Source organism: Furipterus horrens, unplaced genomic scaffold (genome assembly GCF_987537825.1).
Source record: "Furipterus horrens unplaced genomic scaffold, mFurHor1.1.pri manual_scaffold_8, whole genome shotgun sequence".
Classification (NCBI taxonomy): domain Eukaryota; kingdom Metazoa; phylum Chordata; class Mammalia; order Chiroptera; family Furipteridae; genus Furipterus; species Furipterus horrens.
In genome coordinates this window covers 59,421,184-59,448,094 of record NW_028327178.1, presented here as the reverse complement: position 1 = coordinate 59,448,094, position 26,911 = coordinate 59,421,184, and the positions used below count along the sequence as shown (strand labels likewise).

The following is a 26,911-nucleotide window of genomic DNA, read 5'->3' as shown; positions in this document are numbered from 1 at the left end:
GAATAAACCTCTTTATTTTTGTGAGTTTAGCTTTTGCTGTGGCAGGCAGCAGAACCTCCATTTCAATTACACTTTTTGTTGACTCTGGCAGGACAGCATAGATCTCAGTAAGTCCTGAAGGGCCAGGGCTGTGTTCCCACCTGCCTGAGGCAGACCAATCCTGGAAACAGGACTGTGGGGACTTTGCAGCAGCTGCATAGAGCTTTTCTTGGGGAATTTCCCTGCACTCCTGTTCAAGGTATCAGCCACCTGAAATGTTTGGCTGGTGAAAGGAAGCAGGTCTCTGAAGAGCAGATCAACTTCTACACTAAGTCAAACCAGCATGCAAACCAGGGGTCCTCTATCACTGCCACTTGACCTTCATGCTACTTGGACTTCCTGCTGCTTGGGCTTCATGCCACTTGAAGTTGATGCCATTTGAGTCTTGTCAGGACCACTTGCTGTATCTGTTGGCAGGAGATAGATAACATTCTAGAACTTGCTTGTGAGCAATCATTTGGGCTAACAGAATTATGGATCGAAGTTTTGTTTATATGTTCCCACTTTGACTGAAGTCTTCCTATGGTTATGGCTTTGGGTTTTTACTTTTGTACCATCAGGGGCTGTTTTGTTGAACCCTGAAGGGAGCCCCCTGGGCCAAATTTTAGCAGACTAGTCCTTATACAGCTATGATCCAATGATTAAGAAAGAGTTGGTTTTCTATTCTAACACTGCTTTGCCTAAGTATACTTTAGATTAAGGGGGAAAATGGCTCCGAAATTGTTCCTAAATTACTAACCATCATACAGTTGAAATTGTTTTGCCAATAGTCAGGAAAGTGGAAAAAAATCTCTTACATTAAGGCATTTATGTCTTTACACAATAAGGATTGGGCAAAGAAAGGGAACAAACTAATTAATCAGAGAAGAGAATTGGCTTCAAACTCCCTCCCTGATAGTAAAGACATGAAGAAAAGAAAAATGAGATGAGTCTCTTTAATGTTCTGAACCCAGGGAACCCAGGATTAGCAGCAGGAAAACTTCCCCTATTGCCAAATACCCCTGAAATAGGGCCCAGAGGGGTGACAGCACCACCCCATATGATGAGGAAATGGTCTCTCCCTTGAAGGCCCAACAGGATGTCCAATTTGGGCAGGGAGCATCCCTATCTGGAGCAGGACAGTTCACTTTGAGGCAATACCCTATAGGCATAATAAATTGGAAAGGCCAGTCTACTAGTCACTACTGGGTCCATATTCCATTTTCTACTTCAGATTTACTGAAATGGAAGAATTTCTGCCCCTCATATAGGGAGGAACCTCAAAAAATGACAGATCTTATTACCTTCATTTTTGTCACTCGTCATCCTAACTGGGCAGATGTATAGGCTCTCCATAACATCATGCAAATGGCTGATGAAAGGCAGTTAGTTATAAATAAGACTAGTGAAGAGGCTCCTCAAGAGAATCCTAACAGGATACCCACCCAGCCAGGGCAATTCCCTTGACAGAACCCAACTAGGACCCAAATAGTGGGGACCTAGACTTCCTAGAACATTACAAAAGGTACATATTAGAAGGGCTTAAGAAAGGGTGCCTAATAGAAACAAGGAACAGACTGACAGTGGCCAGAGGGGTTAGGGGAGGGGGATAATGGGGTAAAGACAGAGAAGGCTCTAGTCAAGGAACGTGTATAAATGACCCATGGACATGGACAAAAGGCTGGGGATTGACTCTGAAAGCAGGGGATGGGAAGGGCAGGGGAGAGCAAAGGGGGGAAATTGGGACAACTGTAAAAGAACAGCAATTTTTAAAACTGTGGAATAAAAAGAGTGCTTAAACAAAAAAGCCTGATTATGATACAGGCCATTCAACATAAACTAAAAGAAGATCCTTCTGAATACTTAGAAAGAATCTATCAGGTCTATTGAAAGCACACTGATGCTGACCCATAGGCACCAGAAAATATCCTGATGATAATCATGATTTTTATTGGGCAAAATGCCCCAGATAGCAAAAGGAAACTTCAATGTTTAGATGGGACATTGGAACTGAATCCTTCCCACTGGCGGACATAGCCTATAAAGGTTACCATGCCTTGGAAACAAGGAAATTAATGCAGGTCACCATGTTCTTAGGAACAGTGCAGGGAATCCAGGAGAGACGGGACTCTAAAGGAAAAAGAAAAGACCCATTAGGCACCAATCAATGCACCTATTGCAAAGAGAAAGGGCATTGGAGAAAGGACTTCCTGGAATGCATAAATAGAGATAGATAGATAGATAGATAGATAGATAGATAGATAGATAGAAAGATAAGTAGATTGATATAAACCCTTTCTAAGAAATGTTAAAAGGAATGACAATTCTGATGATAAGTGTAGAGGCCCAGATGGCTCCCCTAGACACCTCTTGACCTGTTAATATTTTCCCACAGAAGCCCCAGGTACAACTGACAATGTGAAAAAAGTTAATTGACTTCCTCATAGTCCCAGGAACTTTATACTCAGTGCTAAATACAAAACTAACCATGAAATGTTCAGCTGCAGAGTGAGCAGACAATTAAAAAAAAAAAAAAAAAAAAAAAGACATTCCTTCAACCTCTAGAATGCCAGCTTGTGAATCTAAAACTTATGCATAGCTTTATTTACCTTCTAGACTGACCCATTCCACTGTAGGCCCAAGGTTTACTTTGTAAATTGCATACACAAATATTTCCCCATGAGAAGCAGCAATTATGGTTAGAAGTCCGGCCTGAATATATTCTCCAGCTTTAGGTGCTCCAGACTTGCCTGGAAAAACCCAGCGGTGAACTATTCCTACCTAAGATCTATGAGTATGTCGACCAAGCCATTTGGGCTGACAAAACCCAAGGTATAGCTGTTAACATCCAATCTGTAAAAATTAACCTAAAAGAAGGGACACAGATCCTATGGAAGAAACAATACCCACTTAAAAATGATGCGTTAGAGGGAATTCAACCAACAGTATAGAAATTCTTAAAATTTGAATTAATTTGACCATGCCAGTCTCTCTACAACACCCTCACTTTGCCAGTCAAAAAGCCTCATTCTGATGAATATTAATGTATACAATACCTTAGAGCCATAAATGACATTGTCCAAGACATTTATCTTATGGTGCCCAACATTTGTACTTGGATGATTATTGTGCCAGGAGATAGAAAATTGATTTCAGTTCTAAACTTTAAGAATGATGTTTTCTGCATCCCAAAAGATGAACAGGCTCAACTATTATCTGCTTTTGAATGACAGGTCCAAGAATCTAAAGTCATGCTTCAATACTGTTGGATTCTGTTGCCACAAGGATTTAAGAATGTTCCAACCATTACTGGGAAAATATTAGCAAAAAATTTAAATTTAAGAGATTCTCAATTAAAATTGTGAATTATTCTATAATATAGAGAAGTCTAACTAATAGCTAGCAATACTTATGAACACTTCTTGCTCAACACCACCACAGTCCTGACTCATTTAGCAAAAATAGGTTATAAAATTCACCTCACAAGGTCCTGATTTGTGAAAAGGAGGTGGCATACCTGGGATTCTGACTGAAAAAGGGCACTAGGAGATAGAGTACTAATCAAAGACAAGCTATTGATACAATAAAAATCCCAGACAACCAGAAGTGGCTTCATGAATTCTTAGGGATTAAAGGATTTTGCCAAATTTGAACTCCACACTTTGGCCTTATAGTGAAACCAGTGTATAATTCTTTTGAAAGAACTAGACTCTGAACTCCTTGAATGTATAAGACTATCATGCGGCATTTGACACATTGAAGGAAAAACTAGATTTTGTCCCTGCACTAGGATTGCCTAATTTACCTTTCAAATTATACATTCATAAAAAAGGACTAGAGCTTGGTGTACTAATCCAGAACCTGAGAAATACTCCTCAACCCATAGCCTATCTTTAAATAAATTAGATCACACAATAAAAGAATGACCTCCATGCCTCCAGGTAATAGCAGCTACCTGTGACATATTACAGGAAGCAGAGAAATTTACTCTGGGGCAAGGTACTATAGTATTTGTGCCATACCAGGCCCTAACCCCAATACAACAGAAAGGAGGGTATTGGCGATAGTCACATGGGAAAATATCAGGCCATTTTATCAGACAGCCCAAATGTTACCTTACAAAACTCCACTACCTTAAACTGGCCAACCTACTCCCGAACTCAGAGTGAAGTTCAGACCTCCAACTTGATTGCTTAAAAATCATTCACACAAGAAAAAAAAAAAAGAGAGAGAGAACTCCCCAAATAAAATCAGATCAAAGAGAAAAATAACAACAATTTCCTACAAGGAATTACTATGACAACTGTATGAAAAGAAATTTGACAACCTAAGGGAAATGGAGAAATACTTGGAAACATATTATCTTCCCAAATTGAATCGAGAAGAAGCAGAATGTCTAAATAGACTGATAACAATGAAATCGAAGCAGTAATAAAAAACTTCCCAGCACACAAAAGCACCAGTCCAAATGGATTCAGAAGAGATTTTTACCAAACATTTAGGAAAGAACTAACTCCTACCCTTCTCAAACCATTCCATAATTCAAGAAGAGGGAAGATTCCTAAGCTCTTTCTATGAGGCCAGTATTATCCTAATTCCAAAACCAGGTCAAGACACAACAAAGAAAGAAAACTACAGGCTAATATCACTGATGAACATAGATGCTAAAACCCTCAAGAAAATATTGACAAACTGGATCATGCAACACATTAAAAAGATTATACATCACGATCAAGTGGGTTTCATCCCAGGAATGCAAGGAAGGTTTAATATTCACAAATCAACAAATGTAATAAACCACATAAACAAAATAAAAGACAAATATCACATAATTCTATCCCTAGATGTTAAAAAAGCATTTGATAAAGTACACCATCCATTTATAATAAAAACACTTAGCAAGGTGGGAATAGAGGGAGGATACCTCCACATAATAAAGGCCATATATGAGAAACCTACAGCCAACATCATACTCAATGGGCAAAAACTGAAAGTTTTCCCCCTAAGATCAGAAAAAAGACAAGGATGTCTACTCTCTCCACTTCTATTTAACATAGTTTTGGAAATTCTAGCCACATCAATCAGACATGGAAAAGAAATAAAAGGCATCTAAACTGGAAAAGAGGTAGTAAAACTGTCATTATTTGAAGATGACATGACAGTAGACATAGAAAACACCATAGACTCAACCAAAACACTATTAAACCTAATAAGTGAATTTGGCAAAATAGCAGGGTACAGAGTCAATATTCAGAAATTGAAGGCATTTCTGTACACCAAAAATAAAGTATCGAAGATAAAAACTAAAAAAAAAAAAAAAAATCACCTTTACTATAGCAACAAGAAAAATAAATACTTAGGAATAAACTCAACCAAGGAGGTAAAAGACTTGTACTTGGAAAACTACAGAAAAGTGAAGAAAAAAATTTAGAAAGACACAAGTAAATGAAAACATATACCATGTTCATGGATGGGAAAAATTAACACATTAAAATGTCCATACCACCTAAAGCAATTTATAAATTCAACATAGTTCCTATTAAAATACCATGGCATATTTCACAGATCAAGAACAAATACTTCAAAAATTTATATGGAACCAAAAAGGCCTGAATAGCTTCAGTAATCTTGAGAAATAAGAACACAGTAGGAGGAATCACAGTATGTGATATAAAACTATACTATAAGTCACTGTAATAAAAACAGTGCAGTACTGGCATAAGAACAGAAATATAGATCAATGGAAGAGAATAGAGAGCCCAGAAATAAAACCAGATCTCTATGGTCAATTACTAGCTGACAAAAAAAAAAAAGGAGCATAATATGAAGTTAAAATAACCACTTCAACAAATGGTGCTGGGAGAACTAGACAGGGACATGCAAAAAATGAAACTGGACCACCAACTTACACCATAAACGAGAATAAACTCAAGATGGATAAAAGACTTAAATGTAAGCTGTGACAACATAAAATTCCTAGAGGAAGACAGTTAGTAAAATTTCAGATATCCCAGGTAGCAACATTTTCACTGATATATTGCCTTGGGAAAGGGAAATAAAGAAAAGGATGTACAAATGGGACTACATCAAACTAAAGAGTTTCTGCTCAGCAAAAAAAACATCATCAAGATGAAAAGGGAGCCACCTGTATCAAAGAACATATTTGCCAATGATACCTCAGACAAGGGATTGATCTCCAAAAAATACATAGCACATATACAACTCAACACCAAGAAGACAGACAATCCAATTCAAAAATGGGCAAAAGGAAGATGGCGCCCAAAGCGAAGAAGGAAGCTCCTGCCCCTCCCAAAGCCGAAGCCAAGGCAAAGGCTTTGAAGGCAAAGAAAGCAGTGCTAAAAGGCGTCCACAGCCACAAAAAAAAGAAGATCCGCACGTCACCTACCTTCCGGAGGCCTAAGACACTGCGGCTCCGAAGGCAGCCTAAATATCCTCGCAAGAGTGCTCCGAGGAGAAACAAGCTTGACCACTATGCTATCATCAAGTTCCCCCTGACTACTGAGTCAGCCATGAAGAAGATAGAAGACAACAATACACTCGTGTTCATTGTGGATGTCAAGGCCAACAAGCACCAGATCAAACAGGCTGTGAAGAAGCTCTATGACATTGATGTGGCCAAGGTCAACACCCTGATTAGGCCTGATAGAGAGAAGAAGGCATATGTTCGACTGGCTCCAGACTATGATGCTTTGGACGTTGCCAACAAAATTGGGATCATCTAAACTGAGTCCAGCTGGCTAATTCTAAATATAAAAATTTTATTCTATAAAAAAAAAAAAAAAAAAAAAAAAAAAACAAAAATGGGCAAAGGACCCGAACAAACACTTCTCCAAAGAGGACATACAGAGGGTCCACAGGCATATGAAAGAATGTTCAACATCACTAGCCATCAGAGAAATGCAAATTAAAACCACAATGAGATACCACCTCACACTGATCAGAATGGCCATTATTAAGAAATCAACAAATAACAAGTGCTGACATGATTGTGGAGAAAAGGGAACTCTGGTGCACTGTTGGTGGGAACGGAGACTGGTGCAGCCACTGTGAAAAACAGTATGGAATTTCCTCAAAAACTAAAAATGGACCTGCCTTTTGTTCCAGCAATTCAATTGCTAGGATTATACCCAAAGAATTGTGAAACACTAATTCAAAAGAATCTATGATCCCTTATGTTCATAGCAGTACTATTTTTTTAGTTATTTAATTTTTTTAAGTTTAATTTAATTGTTTTTCTATTACAGTTGTCCCACTTTTTCCCCCATTGCTCCACCCCAGCCCAACTCTTTCCCCACAGTCAATCCTCACCCTGTTGTCCATGTCCATAGGTTATTTATATTAGATCCTTTACTAAGCCCTTCCCCTACTTACCCTTTTTCTTTCCTTCCAATCCACCTCGCTGATAACTGTTACTCTGTTCCTTGTTCAATTTTGCTTATTTGTTTGTGCTGTTCATTAGTCTCAGGTATCAGGTGATATTGTATGGTATTTTTCTTTTGTTTCCTGGCTGATTGTGCTAAGCATAATTCTCTCTAGTTCCATCCATGTTGTCGCAAATAGCAGTAGTTCCTTCTTTCTTTCCACTGCATAGTATTCCATTGTGTAACTGTACCAAAGTTTTTGAATTCACTCATCTACAGATGGGCAATTAGGCTGTGTTCAGCAGTGGGCTCTTGTAAACAGTGCTGCCATGAACATAGGGGTGCATAAGTACTTTTGAATTGGGTTTCAGGATTATTTGAGTATAATCCTAGCCGTTGAAGCAGTGGTTCAAAAAGCAGTTCCATTTTTCCTTTTCTGAGGAAATTCCATACTGTTTCCATAGTGGCTGCACCAGTCCACATTCCTACCAACAGTCCACTAGGGTTCCCGTTTCTCCACATCCTCGCCAGCACTTGTTGTTTGTTGATTTGTTGATGATGGCCATCCTGACAGGTGTAAAGTGGTATATCATTGTGGTTTTAATTTGCATTTCTCTGATGTCCAGTGATGTTGAGCATTCTTTCATATGCCTATGGACCCTCTGTATATTGTTCTTGGAGAAGTGTTTGTTCAGGTCCTTTGCCCATTTTTAAATTGGGTTGTCTGTCTTCTTGGTGTTGAGATGTGTAAGTTCTATATATACTTTTGAGATCAATCCCTTGTCTGAGGTATCATTGGGGCAAATATGTTTTCCCATATGGTTGGTTCCCTTTTTACCTTGATGTTTTCTTTTGCTGAGCACAAACTCTTTAGTTTGTTATAGTCCCACTTGTTTATTCTATCCTTTATTTCCCTTGCCTTAGGAGATGTATCAGTGAAAATATTGCTACATGGGATATCTGAAATTTTCCTGCCCATTTTTTCCTCTAGGACTTTTAAGGTGCCATGGCTTACATTTAAGTCTTTGATTCATCTTGAATTTATACTGGTGTGTGGTGTAAGTTGGTGGTCTAGTTTCATTTTTTTGCACATCCCTGTCAAGCTCTCCCAGTACCATTTTTTGAAGAGTTTCTTCTCACTCCATTTTATGTTCCTTCCACCTTTGTCAAATACTAGTTGACCATATAGACTGGGGTTTATATCTGGGCTCTCTATTATGTTCCATTGATCTATATGTCTTTTCTTATGTCAGTACCAGACTGTTCTTATTACAGTGGCTTTGTAGTAAAATTTGATGTCACTTATTGTGATTCCTCCTACTATGGTCTTCTGTCTCAAGATTTCTGTGGGTATTTGGGGTGTTTTTTAGTTCCATATAAATTTTTGAAGTATTTGTTCTAGGTCTGTGAAATATGTCACTGGTATTTTAATAGGGATTTCTTTGAATTTGTAAGTTGCTTTGGATAATATGGACATCTTAATGATGTTGATTCTTCCCATCCATGAACATGGTATATGCTTTCATTTTTTTGTATATTCCTTAATTTCTTTCTTCAGTGTTATGTAGTTTTCTGAGTACAGGTCTTGTTTATCTCTTTAGTTAAGTTTCTTCCTAGGTACTTCATTTTTCTTGTTGCTATAGTAAATGGGTTTTTCCTTTTCTAGTTTTTATCTCTGATATTTTATTATTTGTGTACATAAGTAAATTCCATTTCAGAATATTGTCTTTCTACCCTCTTATTTTGCTGAACTCACTTATTATGTCGAGTAGTTTTTTCATGGAGTCTAAAGATTTTTCTATGTACACTATCATGTCATTTGCAAATAATGACAGCTTTACTTACTCTTTTCAAATTTGGATGCCTTTTATTTCTTTTTCTTTTCTGTTTGCTGTGCCTTGAACTTCTAACACTATATTGAGTAGGAGTGGAGAGAGTGGACATCCTTGCCTTGTTCCTGATCTCAGGGAGAATGCTTTCAGTTTTTGTCCATTGAGTATGATGTTCGCTTATGGTTTCCTGTATATGGCTTTTATTATGTTGAGGTATGCTCCCTCTTTTCCTATTTTGCTGAGTATTTTCATCATTAATGGGTGTTGTACTTTATCAAATGTTTTTTCACCATCTATTGATAGGATCATGTGGTTTTTGTCTTTCATTTTGTTTATGTGGTGTATTACATTTATTGACTTGTGAATATTAAACAATTTTTGCATCCCTGTGATGAATCCCACTTGATTGAGATGTACGATAATTTTAATGTGTTGCAGGATCTGGTTTGCCAATATTTTCTTGAGGATTTTAGCATCTATGTTCATCAGCAATATTGGCCTGTAGTTTTCTTTCTTTGTCATGTCTTGACTTGGTTTTGGGATTAGGGTAATACTGCCTTCATAGGAAGAGTTTGAAAGTATTCCCTCTTCTTGGACTTTTTGGAATAGTTTGAGAGGGGTAGGCGTTCATTCTTCCCATAGTGTTTTGTAAAATTCGCCTGTGAAGCCATCCAGTCCATGGCTTTTGTGTGCCGGGAGTTTTTGATTACTGCTTCAATTTCACTCTTTGTTATCAGTCTGTTTAAGTTTTCTGCTTCTTCTTGATTCAGTTTAGGAAGATTATATGTTTCCAGAAATTTATTCATTTCATCTAGGTTGTCAAGTTTCTTGCCATACAGTTGTTTGTAGTAATTTCTTACAATCATTTGTATTTCTGTAATATCAGTTGATTTCTCCTTTTTCGTTTCTGATTTATTTGGTTCTCTCTCTTCTTTTCTTGATGAGCCTGGCTAAAGGCTTGTTGATTTTGTTTATCTTTTCAAAGAACCAGCTCCTACTTTTGTTGATCTTTTGAATTGTTTGTTTAGTCTCTATATTTTTTAATTCACCTCTGATCTTGATGATTTTCTTTCTTCTACTCGCTTTGGGCTTTGTTTATTGTTATACTTCTATTTCTTGTAGCTGTATAGCTAGATTTTTTATTTGAGATTCTTCTATCCTTTTTAGATAGAACTGTATTGCTATGAACTTTCTTCTCAGGACTGCTTTTGCTGTGCCCCATAGGTTTGGGGCTGTTGTGTGTTCATTATCATTAGTTTCCAGAAACTTCTTGATTTCTTCCTTGACGTCATTGTTAACCCATTCATTATTTAATATCATGTTATTCTTTCTCCATGAGTCTGAATGTCTTTGGGTTTTTTCCCTGAGTTTGATTTCTAGTTTCAAGGCATTGTGATCTCAGAAGATGATTGATATGATTTCAATTTTCTTGAATTTGTTGAGGCTTGTTTTATGCTCTACCATGTGGTCTATCTTTGAAAATGTTCCTTGAGTACTTGAAAGGAATGTATATTTTACTTCTTTGGGGTGAAAAGTTCTATATATTTCAACTAAGTCTATTTGGTGTAGAATGTTGTTTAATGTCTCAATATCCTTGGTGTTTCTTTGCTTCGAAAATCTGTTCATTATTTACAATGCGGTGTTAAAGTCCCCTACTATGAGTGTATTGCTGTCGATATCCTTGTAGTCTTCTAAGATTTTCCGTATATATTTAGGTGCTCCAATGTTTGGTGCATATATGTTTACAAGGATTATATCTTCTTGATGGATTGTTCCCTTAAATATTATGAAATGCCCTTCTTTGTCTCTTTTTATTGCCTTTGCTGTGAAACCTGTTTTGTCTGATATAATTAGTGATACCCCAGCTTTTTTACATGTCCATTTGCTTGGAAGACTTTTTTTCATCCCTTCACGTTCAGTCTGTGTAAATCTTGCTTTGAGTTCTGTCCCCTGTAGGCAGTATATTTGTGGGTCATGTTTTCATATCCATTCCACTGCCCTATGTCTTTTGATTGGAACATTTAATCCATTTACATTTAAGGTTACTATTGACAGGTATTTATTCATTTCCTTTTGTACCTGTGTTCCTCTCCCTCCCTCTCTTTTTTTTCCCCTCTCCTGCAATGCTCGTATAATGAAGATGTATTTTTTAGTCTTCCTTTGTCTGGGAAACTCCTTATTTTACCTTCCATTTTGAAAGAGCCTTACTGGGTAGAATAGTCTTGGTTATAGGCCTTTGTTTTCATTGTTTGAAATATTTCTTTTTGACATTCCCTTGTAGCTTGTAGTGTTTTTGTTGAGAAATCTGTTGATAGTCTTATCAGAGCTCCCTTGTATGTTATTTGTTGTTTTTCTCTTGCTGCTTTAGGATTCTCTCCTTGTTTTTGAATGTTTCCATTTAATTCTGATGTGCCTTGGAGTGGGCCTTTTTTGGGTTCATCTTCATTGGGACCCTCTGTGCTTCCTGGAATTGTATGACTTTTTCTCTCATCAAGTTAGGAAAATTTTCTGTCATTACTTTCTCAATCAGGTTTTCTAGCCCATGCTCCTCTTCTTCTCCTTCTTGTATCCCTCTGATATAAATATTGTTTAATTTCATGTGGCCCTGCAGTTCTCTTAAACCCTCTTCATTCTTTTTCAGTATTTTTTCATTTTGTTGCCTTGTCTGGGAATTTTTTTCTACGTTGTCCTCTAACTCACTGATCGATCTTCTACTTCGTTTAGCCTGCTTTTGATTTCTTCTACTGTGTTCTTCAGTTCCAAAATCATATTATTTATTTCTTCCTGGTTCTTATTGATAGTCTATGTCCTTTTTAATGCTGGTATAATTCTCAATAAGTTCATTGTAGCTTACCTGTGTTCTTTGTAGTTTCCCTGGAGTACTCTGTAGTTTTCCTTGAGTTTGTGGATTTCATTAAGCTTCCTCATTACTATTATTTTGAATTTCATGTCTGATCATTTGCTTGCCTCTGTTTCATCTAACTCTCCTTCTGGGAATTCCTTCTTTCATTTTGGTGGAGTGTTATTCCTTTTTAATGGCGTGTTATTCTGTCTCCCTATTTGGGTGGCCGCTCCTGTTTGTTTCTGCTTCTTAGATTGATCTTTTTTTATTTTTCTGCCTTTGTGATGTGACCTTCTGTGGTAGGAATCTGTGTGATTCAGTGGGGGAATAGTGTAGTCAAGAAACTGATATGAATGACCCATGGACATGGACAACTAAATGGGGATGGACTGTGGGAGAGGGCAGTGGTGGGTGGAGCAGGGGAGAGCAAAGTAGGGAAATGGGACAAGTGTAATAGAAAAACAATTTAAAATAAAATTTTAAAAATCACTCAAAGTTTATTCCAACAGACATGTTCTATTGGACCGGGCACTGAAAAAACCCGACAGGGAATTATATACAGAAGGAGCAGCTTCATGGAGATTGGTCAATGATGAGTTGGGTATCCAATAGTTACTATAGACAAGGTAATAGTCTAAGCCCTTGCCACAGGAACCTCAGCACAAAAGGTTGAACTGATAGCCCTCACCAGAGCTTTAGAATTGTCCAAGGGAAAGAATGTTAACACCTACATTGACTCTAAATATGCCTTCATGGTAGTCCATGCCCATGGGGCAAGATGGAAAGCAAAAGGGCTCTTAACCTCAGTAAATAAGGACATCAAACATGCAAAAGAAACTTTACAATTTCTAGAGACTGTGAATCTATTGACACAAATTGCCACAATGTACTTCTCAGAACACCAAAAGGACAGTTCCCAAACAATCCAGGAAACCAGACTGCTGATAAAGCAGCAAGAGAAGCCTCCCAAGAGTCACATACCTCGGCACTTTAATTCTTCACCCAGACTTGTCAAAACTTAAACTCCATCACACAGAATGAGAAGAGGAATGGCCCACGAATTGGTGTTCTCTAAAACTGACCCTAATTCTATATGGAAGAATAACACTCATGATATGATCTTACTTCCTAAAGCTGTAATATATCCCATCTTCATACCCGTACATGAAGAGACTCATTCTGGAAGGGATACTTTCATGAATCTCATTAGATCACATTTGAAGGGCCCTCATTCAGAAGATTATCCAAGCCTTGTCAGACATGCACCAAAAACAATCTTAAAACAGAACATGCCTTAACAAGAAAGGAAGTACAATTTAAAGGGACATGCTCATTTGACGACTGGCAAGTTGACTTACATAGATGCCTAAAACCATAGGGAACTTTAAATTTTTATTAGTTTTTGTAGACACCTTTTCAAGATGGGTAGCATCATATCCCACTAGAACTGAGAAAGCAACTGAGGTAGCAACACTTCTATTTAATAAATAATCCCTGAGTTTGAACTTCCTTACAGCATTCAAAGTGACAACGGATCATCATTCACTTCAAAAATCTCCCAGAAGATAGGACAGGCACTACAGATTAAATAGAAACTATATGCATCTTGGGGAGGGAAGATGGCAGATGGGTGAGGAGAGGCTGCCCCTGCTTGCTCCCAAGACTGGTCTATAGTTTCAACTGAATGTGGACAGAGCATTGTTAATATCTAGATACTGGAGGAAGTTGAGCCTTGGTGCTGCTGGAGGCAGAGGAGGTCACCATTCAGAGACCTGTCTGGTGAGGTTCAAGGAGGAGACACGGGAGAGGTGCAAGTTCTGGCTGGATTGGCTCCCTGGGAAGTGGGAGGAGTAGCACAAAGTTTTATCAATGCCCCTGGGTCTCCCCTGAGAGCAGTCGGAAGTGGAGAACCAGGCTGTGCCCACTGGCAGAGCCAGGAGTTGGTCAGGTGGCATCTGGCTCTGGTAGGCTGGGAGCAGTGTTCTTTGTTTATGTGTGTGTGTTTTTCTTTTTAAAAAATTATTGTTTTTGTATCTCAGGGAGGAAAGGCTAGGGGCAGGGTGAGATCCTTGAGGAGGGCACACACAGGTGCCCACTTGTGGGGGCGCGCTCAGCCTCCACACTCACTGCCTTTGGCTGAGTGACCGCTAGGTACGGGGGAATGCCCCTGGCCTGCCCACCCACCTGAGCTGGGAAATGCTACTGGCCAGCGCATCCACACCAGCCAGTGTGGTAGAATGCCCCTGGCCGGCCCACCGCCAGCACGGGGGAACATCACCATCCTGCAGAGCCACAGTCAGTGTCGGGGAATGCCCCCACCCACCTGCCAGCATAGGGGAACACCCCTGGTCCACTTGCTGGCACAGACGAATGCCCCCAGCCTGCGGTCCAGGACAGAGGAGTGCCCCGCGGCTCTTGCGCCCACCCGCAGCCTCTGCCCGCCTATGGGCTGGCAGGAAAAAGCACACTTGACACAATCAACTGGGGTTGCAGTTGAAGAAGGTAAAATGAACTAGAGGACCTTTGAAAAACTTTGGATGCTGGTTCTGGAGAAAAAAAATGGAGGAGCAGCAGACCAGACCCCAGGGAAAACTCAACCGCAGTGCTATGGGAGAAATCTCATAAGCAGAATATTTCCCTCCAAGAGGCATCAGCCAGAGGCAGCTCAACAGCTGTCAGAGGTGGGCAGAGTGACTCTCAGTCAGCTAATGTAAGGGAAGGACCCACCGAAGAGCAACACAACAACAACCAAAACCAAAATACTGCTAGAGAGTCCAAATAAAAGGCATAAAGGGCATCCCAAGAGCATCAAGTTCAGGAGCTAAGGAGACTGCACCACTGAATCCCACGGGTCTCCTACTGCAGAAGGTCACACCATGAAGGTAGAAAATAAAAGCAGATCAATCTAAGAAGTAGAAATAAACAAGACCAGCCACCCAAAATGGGGAGGCAGAAAAACACACAACCAAACAAGAATAACACCCCACCAAAAGGAAAGGAGGGATTGCCAGAATAAGAGATAGATAAAATAAAGGCAAGCAAACTATCAGACATGGAATTCAAAACAATAGTAATGAAGAAGCACAATGAAATTAACAAATTTAAAGAAAACAATTAACTCCAAGGGAACTACAAACAACTCCAGGGAAGCTACTTGGAACTTAATGAGAACTACATCAACATAAAAATAAAAGACATAGAAACTATCAAGAAGAACCAGTAAGAAATGAAGAATACAATTTCTGAACTGAAGAACACAGTAGAAGCAATCAAAAGCAGCTAAACAAAGCAGAGGATTGGATCAATGACTTAGAGAACAACGTAGAAAAAAACTCCCAGACACGGCAACAAAATGAAAAAATACTGAAAAAGAATGAAGAGGGTTTAAGAGAACTGCAGGGCCACATGAAATTAAGCAATATCCATATCATAAAAGTACAAGAAGGAAAAGAGGAGGAGCATGGAATAGAAACGTGACTAAAAATGTAATGACAGAAAATTTTCCTATCTTGATGAGAGAAAGTCATGCAAGTCCAGGAAGCACAGAGGGCCCCAATGAAGATGAACCCAAAAAGGCCCACTCTAAGGCACATCATAATTAAAATGGCAACATCCAAAGACAAAGAGAGAAACCTAAAGGCAGCAGGAAAAAGAGCAAATAACATACAAGGGAGCTCTGATAAGACTATCAACATATTTCTCAACAGAAACCCTACAAGCCAGAAGAGAATGGCAAAAAAATATTTCAAACAATGAAAACAAAGGCCTAAAACCAAGACTACCCTATCCAGTAAGGCTCTCTTTCAAAATGGAAGGTGAAATAAGGAGTTTCCCAGGCAAAGGAAGACTAAACAAATACACCTCCACCAAACCTGCATTGCAAGAGATGCTAAAGGGAATGCTTTAAGAAAAAGAAGAAAAAAAGAGGAGAGGAACACAGGTACAAAGGGAAATGAATAAATACATGTCAATAAAAACCTTAAAGGTAAATTGATTAAATGCTCCAATCAAAAGACATAGGGTAGTGGAATGGTGTGAAAACAACCCACATACATGCTGTGTGCAAGCGATACACCACAAAAGAAAAGATTTATAGATTGAAAGTGAAGGGATGGAAAAAAGTATTCCAAGCAAATGGACATGAAAAAAAAGCTGGGGTAGCAATACTTATATCAGATAAAACAAATTTCTCAGGAGAGGCCTTAGAGACAAAGAGGAATATTTCATAATACTTAAGGGAACAATCTATCAAGAAGACGTAACCTGGGTCAACTTATATGCACCCAACATAGGAGCAACGAAATACATAAGGAATATATTGGAAGACTACAAGAAAAATATCAACAGCAACACAGTCATAGTAGGGGACTTTATTACCCCATTGTGAACAATGGACAGATCTTCGAAGCAAAGAAAAACCAAGGATATTGAGGCATTGAACAAATTTCAACAACAAATAGACTTAGTTTATATATATAGAACTTTTCACCCCAAAGAAGCAAAATAAACATTCTTTTCAAGTGCACATTTGCAAATGATACCTCAGACAAGAGATTAATCTCCAAAATATGTAAAGAACTTACACATCTCAACACCAAGAAGATGACAACTCAATTAAAAAATGGGCAAAGGACCTGAACAAACATTTCTCCAAGGAGGACATGCAGAGGGTCCATAAGGATATGAAAAAATGCTCAACATCACTAGCCATCAGATAGATGCAAATAAAAACCACAATGAGATACCACTTCACACCAGTCAGAACGACCATCACCAACAAGTCAACAAACAACAAGTGCTGGCGAAGATGTGGAGAAGCAGGAACCCTAGTGCACTGTTGGTGGGATTGCAGACTGGTGCAGCCACTGTGAAAAACAGTATGGAATTACTTCAAAAAACTAAAAATGGAACTGCCTTTTGAACCACCACTTCCACTGCTAGGATTATACCCAAAGGATCCTAAAACTCCAACTCAAAAGAACTTATGCACAACATGTTCCTAGCAGCGCTATTTACAATAGCCAACATTGGAAACAGCCTGAGTGCCCATCTGTAGATGAGTGGATCAGAAACTGTGGTACATTTACACAATGGAATACTATGCAGCAGAGAGAAAGAAGGAACTTCTGCCATTTGTGATAACATGGATGGAACTAGAGAGAATTTTTCTTAGCGAACTAAGCCAGGCAACAAAACAAAAATACCATATGATATCACCTAATACAGGAAGCTAATGAACAACACAAACAAATGAGCAAAATTAAAGCAAAGACATGTAAACAAGGAACAGACTAACATTTACCAGGGGTGAGGTGGAGGGAGGGAAGGGGGGTAAGTAGAGGAAGGGTTTAGTGAAGGAACTAGTATAAATAACCCATGGATATGTGCAACAAGGTGGGGATTGACTGTGGGAGAGGGGTGGGCTGGGTGGGGGGAAGCAATGGGGGGAAAAGTGGGCCAACTGTAAAAGAAAACAATAAATAAATCAAATATTTAAAAAATTAAAAATAAAATTAAAAAAAAGAGCTATATGCGTCTTGGAGAACCCAATCTATAGGGAAGGCTGAAAAAAAGAACCACACAATAAAGAAGATGCTGGCAAATATATGCCAGAAAATACATTTGAAATGGGACCAGGCACTCTTTATTGCCTTGCTCCAGATTAGAGTAGTACCCTGAAGTGGGATTAAATTAAGCCCTTTTGAAATAGTTTATGGAAAACCCTTCCAAATTTTTATTTCAGGAACACCCCCTTTAGATTTAGAACATGAATCAGAAATCAAATAATATGTACAACACTTAGAGCAAACATAACAATTCGCACATTGCTGGTCTATCTATCCATATGACCAGCCCTCACATCTGTTCTTGCCGGAAGATCGAATCTTACTAACGACCTGAGACTCCAGGCCCTGAACAGCAATTAGCCAAGCAATGGTCCAGTCTCTACGACATCCTGTTGACAATACACTCCTTAAAGCTCACGGGAATCAAGCCTTAGATCTATTACACAAAGATAAAGCAGGCAGAACTGCTGCTGCTGTTGATACTGCAAGGGAAAACTGGACCAGCACTTTTGAAAGAGATCTAAAATTCCTCTTTTGAAGTGGGAGAGTACTTCCCAAAGCTAAGTGACAATGTTACTTTTTATTTTATTCTGCATTTCCCAGACAGTAGCTCCCTGGGCAAATGGTCAAATCATGGGATCTTTTAGTATCTCCAGTTTCTGACACCACACTAAACACGTGATTGACTGTTTGTGCAATAGGTCTCACTCTGGAAAGCCATTTGCAACACAATCTCTTGAAACATGAAGCAGTCTACCAGCTTCACTTGTTCAACTGTGCTATCTTCTAGACACTGCATATAGCTCCCTCCAAAAACAGCAATCCTTCTCCGTCACTTCAAAGATTCCCTCCCTCCATTCCTAACACCTTCCTCTTATGTTATATTGTAAGAATTTCTGGACCCAGAGATAAGACTATGCTCTTTGTCAGCAGGAAGTAACTACAGAAGAATAAAACCTTCATCCATTTAACCTTGTAAGATTACAAGGGTCCAGAGTTTTGAAGAGGGGAATTGTTACAATCAGCCAGAGTGCCAGGGGAGACTCCATCTACTGGATGAGATGGTGGCAGAGGGAGCTTCTCATGCCAAGTGAGCCAAAAGCTAGAAATATGAAAGGGTAAGGCCTAAGAGCATGTGGAAAGCTAGAAAGATGGATGATTAGGGCCCCAAGTGTACCAAAAGCTAGAAAGATAAATGAATTCTATTCTTCCCCTCCCTATCTCTATAAGAACTGTGGGCTTGAGCAGGAAGATAAGATGGTCTTTGAGATGGGAGTCCACCATTTTCCCAGGTTGAGTGGCGCCTGAATAAACATCTTTCTTTTTGCACCAGCACCTGCCTCATGAGTTTGGCTTTTGTGGCAGCAGGCAGCTGAACTTCCATTTTTTGTTTGGTAACAATATCTTTCCAACTTTACCATTGTGAAGAAGATTCAGTGGCTGCTGTTTTGGGGTAGCCTGTAGACTACCTAGGAATTAGTAAGAAATTAAATCCATTACAGGTATTAGACAATTAACAAGTGACTGTAATGTACCTGTGTATCATTGAAACTGATACATTTTTAGGTTTCTATATGACATTTGCCCAAATTCCAGTTGCCCAAATTATACATACAACGAATAATTAAATCTGAACTAAGACAACCAGAAAAATACCTAAAAGACCAAACTTCATTTAATTTCAAAGCATATAAATATAGCTGTGGATTACATAGCAAACATTGGGGAAGTTGACATTTTTGGATTGAATCTTACAAGATGGTAAAATTTATTTGCATCCTCAGGTCTCAGTATCTAAAAACTATATTCTAAGCTACTGAAAAAGCCATTCTACTTGGTTTCTTCACTTTCAGTCACTCTCACTTGTTTTTTTTCTTGATTGAAACATTGCCATTTATTACAGTGCCAACTTTCACACTAGCAAATAAAATCTTGAGAAGTCACTATAATTAGAGTAACTAGAATTCTTTTCACCTTTGATCTTTTTTTCTATCCTTACTTCACCAATCTTCCTAAGACACTTTTTAATCATCTTGCTTCTGTGTAGTGTATCATCACTTACTATTATCCTATTAATTCTTCATCCACAGGCCTTTATAACCTGGTTCTCAGTTTACCTATACAACTCTGTCTCACACCTACCTGTCCCTGGTGGGCCTATTTGTTCACTCTCCTTTTATCCTCTACTGTTACCACCTTAATTATTACCTCCAAACTTCTGCTTATGCCCTTCTCCCTACTTGTTCTTCCCTGCTCTTTATTACTACCTCCTTTCCTAGAGCATACTCTTTTCTCCCTTTTACCTACCCAAAACTTGTAAGTCCTTTAAAATGTATCTCCTTTCATTCATTCAGTGAATATTTGTTAATGCCATAAAGTGTAAGCTCCAAAGGGTGTCTTTCCTCAAATAATTTACAAAAAAAGACATTATTACTATTATTCTACATCTAGCCTAGTTGTGACTCCACAACAGGGGGATAGCTCACTTTGATTCAATTGATACATCACATTTATTGTACTTTTGACTACCTCTAACTTTAATATAATTAGTAAATGAGTCCTTCACTCCCTTGAGTTATACATATATGCTGGGCAATCTATTCTATTTCAAATATTGTTTGTTCTGGGCATATGATACAGCATATGGTTATAACAAAGTAATAAATATATACCCAGAAGAAAAAATTATAATTACAAGTGAGTCTCATAACTGAGATAGTTATAAATTATGTTGTATGAATGTTTTCACTTTTAAAATCATGAAACTATTAATATTTGAGTACATTATTTTGCTTCATGTTGTGCAGGGATCTAAGAAATAATGGCTTTTCTTTGGTAAGACAAACAAAAAGACAAAATCATTTAAATGTTTCATTTGTTTTCATCCCACATTTCATATTTTTTCTTTGTCATCTTTTTGTTACCCGTTCTCTTCCTCACATTTTTGCCACTCACCCACCAGTGCAGATAGAATAAAATAAAGAATTGACATAGTTATCATTTTATCAGTCAGCCTTCTTATCTCAGTCTAATTCTTTCCCATACTTATGGGGGAGGGAGAGAATGTAATAGAAGATGATGCTAGGGAACAGGAATGTGCTTAGAAGAGCAAAGGACTTAATAATAAAAAGGGGGGACAAAGAGAAAGAATAGGTGAAATATATTGATGTTCTAGGATTTTTTTGTGGGAATGAACCAATCTTTCACCAAACCCTACTGGCTAGTGTAAGACTACATGTATTTGAGTGATAAGAAAAAAATGCATTCAGATAAAAATTATTTGTTAACCTCTCTACAGAAATTACGTGAATGAAACAAAATGAAGAGGACTGTCATGATCTATGGCATTGTCTTACTTATGGTGACTTTCTCTTCTATTAGCACAGATCATCACATTTGGTTGCAAAAGCCCACATTTCACTGATTAGAAGTAGCCCAAGTCTTATTCCTATTTGAAAATATTTTTCTTGGTAGTATATATTAGGATGTATCACTTACATTCCAAGGGACTTAAAAATTCCATAAAAACAATTTTCTTTTAATAAGTCAATGGATTTTCATTTAGTGTTATCTGGCTGTGCTCTAGAAAACAAGAAACACTAGAAAAATTTTGGCTAATTATGTATACATTTGAACTGCAATGCAAGAGGAAGGGAGCATATTTTGTTTTTACTGAGGCACACTGCTGAGAAAAATATAAGTAGTTATACTCCTTTAGCAATCTGCTTCTTCTTACCCAAAACATAAATCTCACTGTTGACTACAGCTGTACTGAATCGGTACTTAGAGTACTTCATGGGTGTCCGCTCTGTCCATTGATCTTGGCTAGGGTCATACTGCAATAGTTTGTTGCTTAATCGATCAGGTTCTTCATCAGGAAGATCCATCTGCATTAAATATGACAACAAATGTAATAATACACCATTTAAAGATCTCTGTGGATACATAAATGCAATTAATCAAAGCAGACAGCCAAGCAGACAGAGATTAAGAGTAGTGACTCTAACTCACAAACACACAAATCCCATGACTTGGTGTTATAAGTACACTGTCAATATTAGAGGACTTTATATTCTGTAATAATGAGGCTAAGGTATTGGGTTATAGCAAATAATGTGTGATGTTAGCAGTAAAACAATACAGCATTTAAGAAAACCGAAGCAGCTGCGACACCTTAAAAGTGAAAACATGCTTTCTACAACAGAACAGTATTTAAAGTATAATTTTATTTTGCCAAACCTTATAGTGGTGGATTTTAGTATTTGTGAGAAACTAATAATTTATAAGCATTTTATTTATAATACTTTTCTAATCCAAATGGGAAAAAATTACAAAATATTATAGTTTTCTACTAATTACTTTTACCTCATAATTATAACCTATATAGGAATGGTCTGAATTTAATTTTTAAAATATATAAATTAATATAAAGTATTTGCAATTACTTTATGTGTTTGTTTTATTTACATATATTTTTAAATGACTAGAGATAGTACAAATTGAATGACTGTATATTCTTACACAGGTATATGTAGCTTCTACTCATTAACTTCAGGTGGAGTAATTTTTTTTACAATGTGTCAAGAACTTTTATGACTTCAGGCTAAGGATGCTTAAGTGTCTTTTATTTTTTTGTTTTGGATGCAGGTATTCAACACAGAAATAATTGCCATATTTACTAAAGTTGAGTGCAATTAATTTTCATTAATTACTTTAAATGAATGAAGAGTTATGATCACTGGGGTTGCAATCTCAACCCCATGTTACCTTGCAATTTGATGTGTAGCATTAGGCAAAGACTAGCTAAAACTTTTGTTATGCAATAAATATTCACATGCCATCTGTTCAAAGACAATTTAAATTAATAAACATTAACTTTATTGTTTTGATTTTCCTTCTAATGTATTTAATCTCCAATATAGTGAAAGAAAAGACAAGCTTCTGAGTTGTCTTTGAAGCTTATTCATGCAAAATTAACTATGTAATTAATCATTACAAAAAAAGCTTAATTACAAATACAAGTAATATGTCAGTTATCAACTACTAGCTGGGATTAAATCTGTACTTCTTTTTGATACATAGCACAAATTTATAATGTATTAAATGTGAAGTTAAAGTTTTCTAAATGAGTAGGATATGCTATATACATTGTAAAGTCCCAGCTTGTGAAGTAAGTGCAAAAGCATCAGTTTTAACATGAAGCAAATATGGAAAATCAAGAAATTATATAGGCAAAGATAAATTTACTTTATGTCATGTGGGTGGACAAGGAGCTAGTAAGATTAATTTCTATTAGAAAGACTGCATAGCCAGGACAAAAGGCAGCTGGAGTAGTATGATACTACTGTGAGAGCTCCAAGGCACTGGGAGGAACACCCAAGAGAAGATAGCAGACCACTGTGGTCACACTCTATTGACTTTTTGAATTTTGGCTTGCCAACATTTCAAGGGGCTTCAGTATAAACAGTATTCTGTTTTCTTCATGTGCTGATGACCAGCAAAGACATAGAGTATTTAAAATCACAATATGCTTTTACAGAAATAATTATGTTAACACAGATGCATATTAATCTGGTTTCCTACTTTGAGTAAGAATTTTAAATGTGGGAAAGACCTATGAGTTACTCGCCTCATCTCACACAGCTGTTATGCAGACAATTCTGGGATAAGGACCCAGCTTCTCTGCCTTCTCCTTAGATACTCCCTATAGATAATCCATCAGCATAAGCATCTTTTATAATTACTAAGATGAGAAGGGTTATGACTTCGTTCAGTATAAATACTGAACGAAGTCATTCTATAAATAACACACTTTAAAATGTATTCTCCTAAACTGCTTTAACACTTTATATTTTAAGTTTATATTCTATTAAATAAAAAATATTTTACCGAAATGTAAGACATACTCTTTTAGTACTCAACAACTACAACATTTTTCAACATAGCAGCCAGACTCAGCATAACCATGCCAGTTAGGTATATAGGAAATTCCTTAACCTGAGGGGTCCAGCCTCCAATCACATAAAGTTTATTATTCACTGTCACTACAGCATGACACGCCAATTGTAGTGGAAGGGGAGACACGCTTTTCCAATTGTCCTGTTCTACAGAGTACTTATCAACACAGTTTGTAATAAGATACTGGTTTTTAATTTTCATCTGTCCCCCTATAACATAGAGGTCATTATGGACACTGCCCAGAGCATATAGCTCTCGAAATTCAGTAGTGCATAACTTTTCCCAAAACTGGTTTCCTCTATCATGATACCTGTAAATTAACAGAAAGAGAATTCAGAATTAGAGTTAATATGAAAACAATTTACCCAAGAAACACAGTTAAATTTCTTTTCCAACTAAAAACAATATGATTTGGTTCTTCTAATTAGAAAGAAAATAAACATCATTGTAAGATAGTGATAGAGGTTTGCAGGTTTGTAAAGTTTTTTGAAAGGACTGATGAACAAAATATAATGTGTCTAGAAACTATTAACCATACCTACCTGCAGAATTTTAGGAAAAATGATATATTGAAAAAGTATAGTGTATTCAGAACTAGCCTTCATTTCCTAATTCTGAGGAGGAAAATCAAGAATAGCAAAGTCTTTCAGCAAATCCTTTGTAATTTTACCTTAAGAGAGTAATAAGAAAAAAAAACAATTCATTCTATGGACTAGAAGTTTCACCTTAATGCTAAATTAAAGAAATAAGTTTTAAAGCTGGGAATCTGAAAACATCTCACTTCAGAGACTTCTAATGGGATGATGTAGGATGTGTAGACGTTTAAGGATTGTTCTTTTAGTTCTAACTGGTTTAGAATAGAATCATGAGCACCCGTGGGTGTTATAAAAATCTACTTGCAGGTGTCTGTTGGGCATTTAACTTTTATTTTAACCCCCTAGATATGGTAATTTTAGTGATTTCTTCCATGAATAAGTATGTCAACCTGAGAAGAATCTTGGTAGATAGACACTAGCATATATGACCTCTTAGCACCTCCAGAAGTCTAACACATTAACTGATTATGTGTGTGTGTGTGAGTGTAGCATTATATAGTCACTAAATAAATGACTTTGTGGCTAACCTTTGTCTTCCCTCTTAATAGTGGTAAGTCAATCATGATTTGGGACACAGTCTAAGGACAAAAGTACTTATGGGGACAGTGGAACAAAATATGATATTAGATCTGTCCTAGAAAATCCAGAATATATATCTGGAATTCAAAACTAAAACAAAATGAAACAAAAGCCAGGGAAATTTAAAAAATTGTTCTGTTTGGAAACAAATGAAAACATTATATATGTGTGTTTCATACAGAGTACAATTTTAATGTACAGCCTACTTATTTTGCATCAAACATTGATATTTGATCACATTTATAATTTTTCTTAACTGTTTTAGGTCAACTCTTTCATTCATTCCCAGAAATAACTTTTTACTTTAGACTTGACAGGTAAGTTAGAAGATTATGCTTCTTTCCTATAGGGCATACCTAGCTTGTCACAAATTGAATGCAGAAATTTATAAAACCTCATGGTAGCTGTCTTCTAAGTAATTATAGGTAGGTAACCAGAGTCCCTAGATTCACAGGTGATGTTTCCACCACTGTTTTTAATTATACTGGATTTCAGAAGAAAAAGGAGGATTAGGTATCTGTAGGTAGGGGTTACTAAAGTAAAGCCAATGAATGAATACATACAAAAAAATAAAAACATGATTTTGATTTACTGAGACATGATTCAGAAAACAGGCCAAAAATAAAATACAACCCATGAAGGTTGGGATGTACATGCCTGCTGAGCAACTTGCTAATCTGATTTTTATTTTAACATTTTGAACTAAAAACAGGGAGAGAAAATGCCCAAATGAAAGTGTAAAATTTAGGAGCATTTGAGACCTTGCTTCTTGGCAATTATTACCAGTTTTGGCTCAAATAAACTCATAATTTTTTTAACTGTGAAATTAATTTAAAAAAATGGGTATGACATAAAAAAGAAAATAATAGTGACAAAAGCATTCAAGAGGCTGATAGTTTAAAGAGAACACATATCCTCAGGTGTTTGCATATCAAAGTATAGGAGATAAGTAAAGAAGATAGAAAGGTCTATCTCTTTGAAAAGAAATGACGACCTAGAGTACTGGTCTACTTCCTCTTTTAAGTCAAAAAGAGCTATACCTTCATGAAAATCTATGACCTATAGAGTAGAAGCAAACTGAAGAGTATATAGGTAAAAAAGTGGGGGAGGGTTAGAAACAGAAGTAATATAGTAGGAATATACCACGATGATGATTATTTCTCACACATATCACAAAACTGGCACTAAAGTGACCTTCAGCAGTGCCTGCCATAAGATTTTTAACTATCCAGATACATGCTGGAAGTCTCATTTAAGCTTCTTCATTGCTTAATGATGATTTCATTATTTGCTTTGCTGACAATCTCATTATTGGAGGAAATGAGAAGGGCAACTAATACTTTTACCCGAATTCTGCCAATGTGGAGGAGCTGGATGGTGATGGGAACCTGGTTGAGTTCAAGATAGATAAGGGTATACAGTCAGACATATGCTGTAAGAAGGAAAGCAGGCTTTTGAAAAAGTTAAGAGGAATAATGTCTGAGAACCAAAATAGAAACATTTTGACAGAATTGGACATTTATTAAAAATAAATTCTGATGGCAGTTTTGTGGAATATCTTGATCAGGAAGAAAAATAACTATTTAAAGAACCTAAGGTATTTGTAACAAGAGGTTCTCAAATGGAAAGAAGAGCATCTAACCAAGTCCAAATAAAACAAGTGGCATGGACCATGCAGGAAAAGCCAAAGCTTCCTCTTCATGTAAGAATTGATATTCCAAAAGAAAAAAATTGATATCCTGGTTCTTTTGTCTTTACCTGGTAATTTTGAAGAAGGTTGCTTCTTCTACTCAGTGAAATGCTCTGCCACAATGGGTCCAGGTCACTTATCTAGGGCTCTGCATTCTCTCCCTTCTCTCTACTAGGAAAGTTGAAAAATGTATCCAAAGGATGGCTGTGAAAAAGTGACAAGCCTATAGCTGCTTGAATCAGATAATGAAATGCTCAGAAAGGACAGAAAGATAGTAGATCTCCTAATTATTTCTTTGCCTCAACTTTACTGTTCATAAAAATTACTTTCTGATGGAAAAGTCTTAACAAACCCTGGTAAGAGGGAACTGATGGAAGAAAGATATTAAAAGAGAGCTTTACTATCTATTATGTATTCTATGTACATATTTATTATTTACCTGGGTAG

At 37.2% G+C, this 26,911-nt stretch overlaps 1 protein-coding gene and 1 pseudogene across 3 annotated transcripts in view; one reads left to right on the top strand and one right to left on the bottom strand.

The window, feature by feature from the left end:
* Positions 1 to 26,911, bottom strand: part of KBTBD12 (kelch repeat and BTB domain containing 12) — a 153,203-nt gene that overhangs the window by 69,266 nt on the left and 57,026 nt on the right. For all 3 annotated transcript variants that reach the window (XM_090285908.1, XM_090285911.1, XM_090285910.1), the window contains 2 exons: positions 23,639 to 23,909; positions 21,378 to 21,528 (listed from right to left, as the gene is read on the bottom strand). In XM_090285908.1, the coding sequence (XP_090142034.1) occupies positions 21,378 to 21,528; positions 23,639 to 23,909 (422 nt within the window). The remainder of the gene's footprint in view (positions 1 to 21,377; positions 21,529 to 23,638; positions 23,910 to 26,911) is intronic.
* LOC150003004 (large ribosomal subunit protein uL23 pseudogene) lies at positions 6,291 to 6,797 on the top strand (annotated as a pseudogene).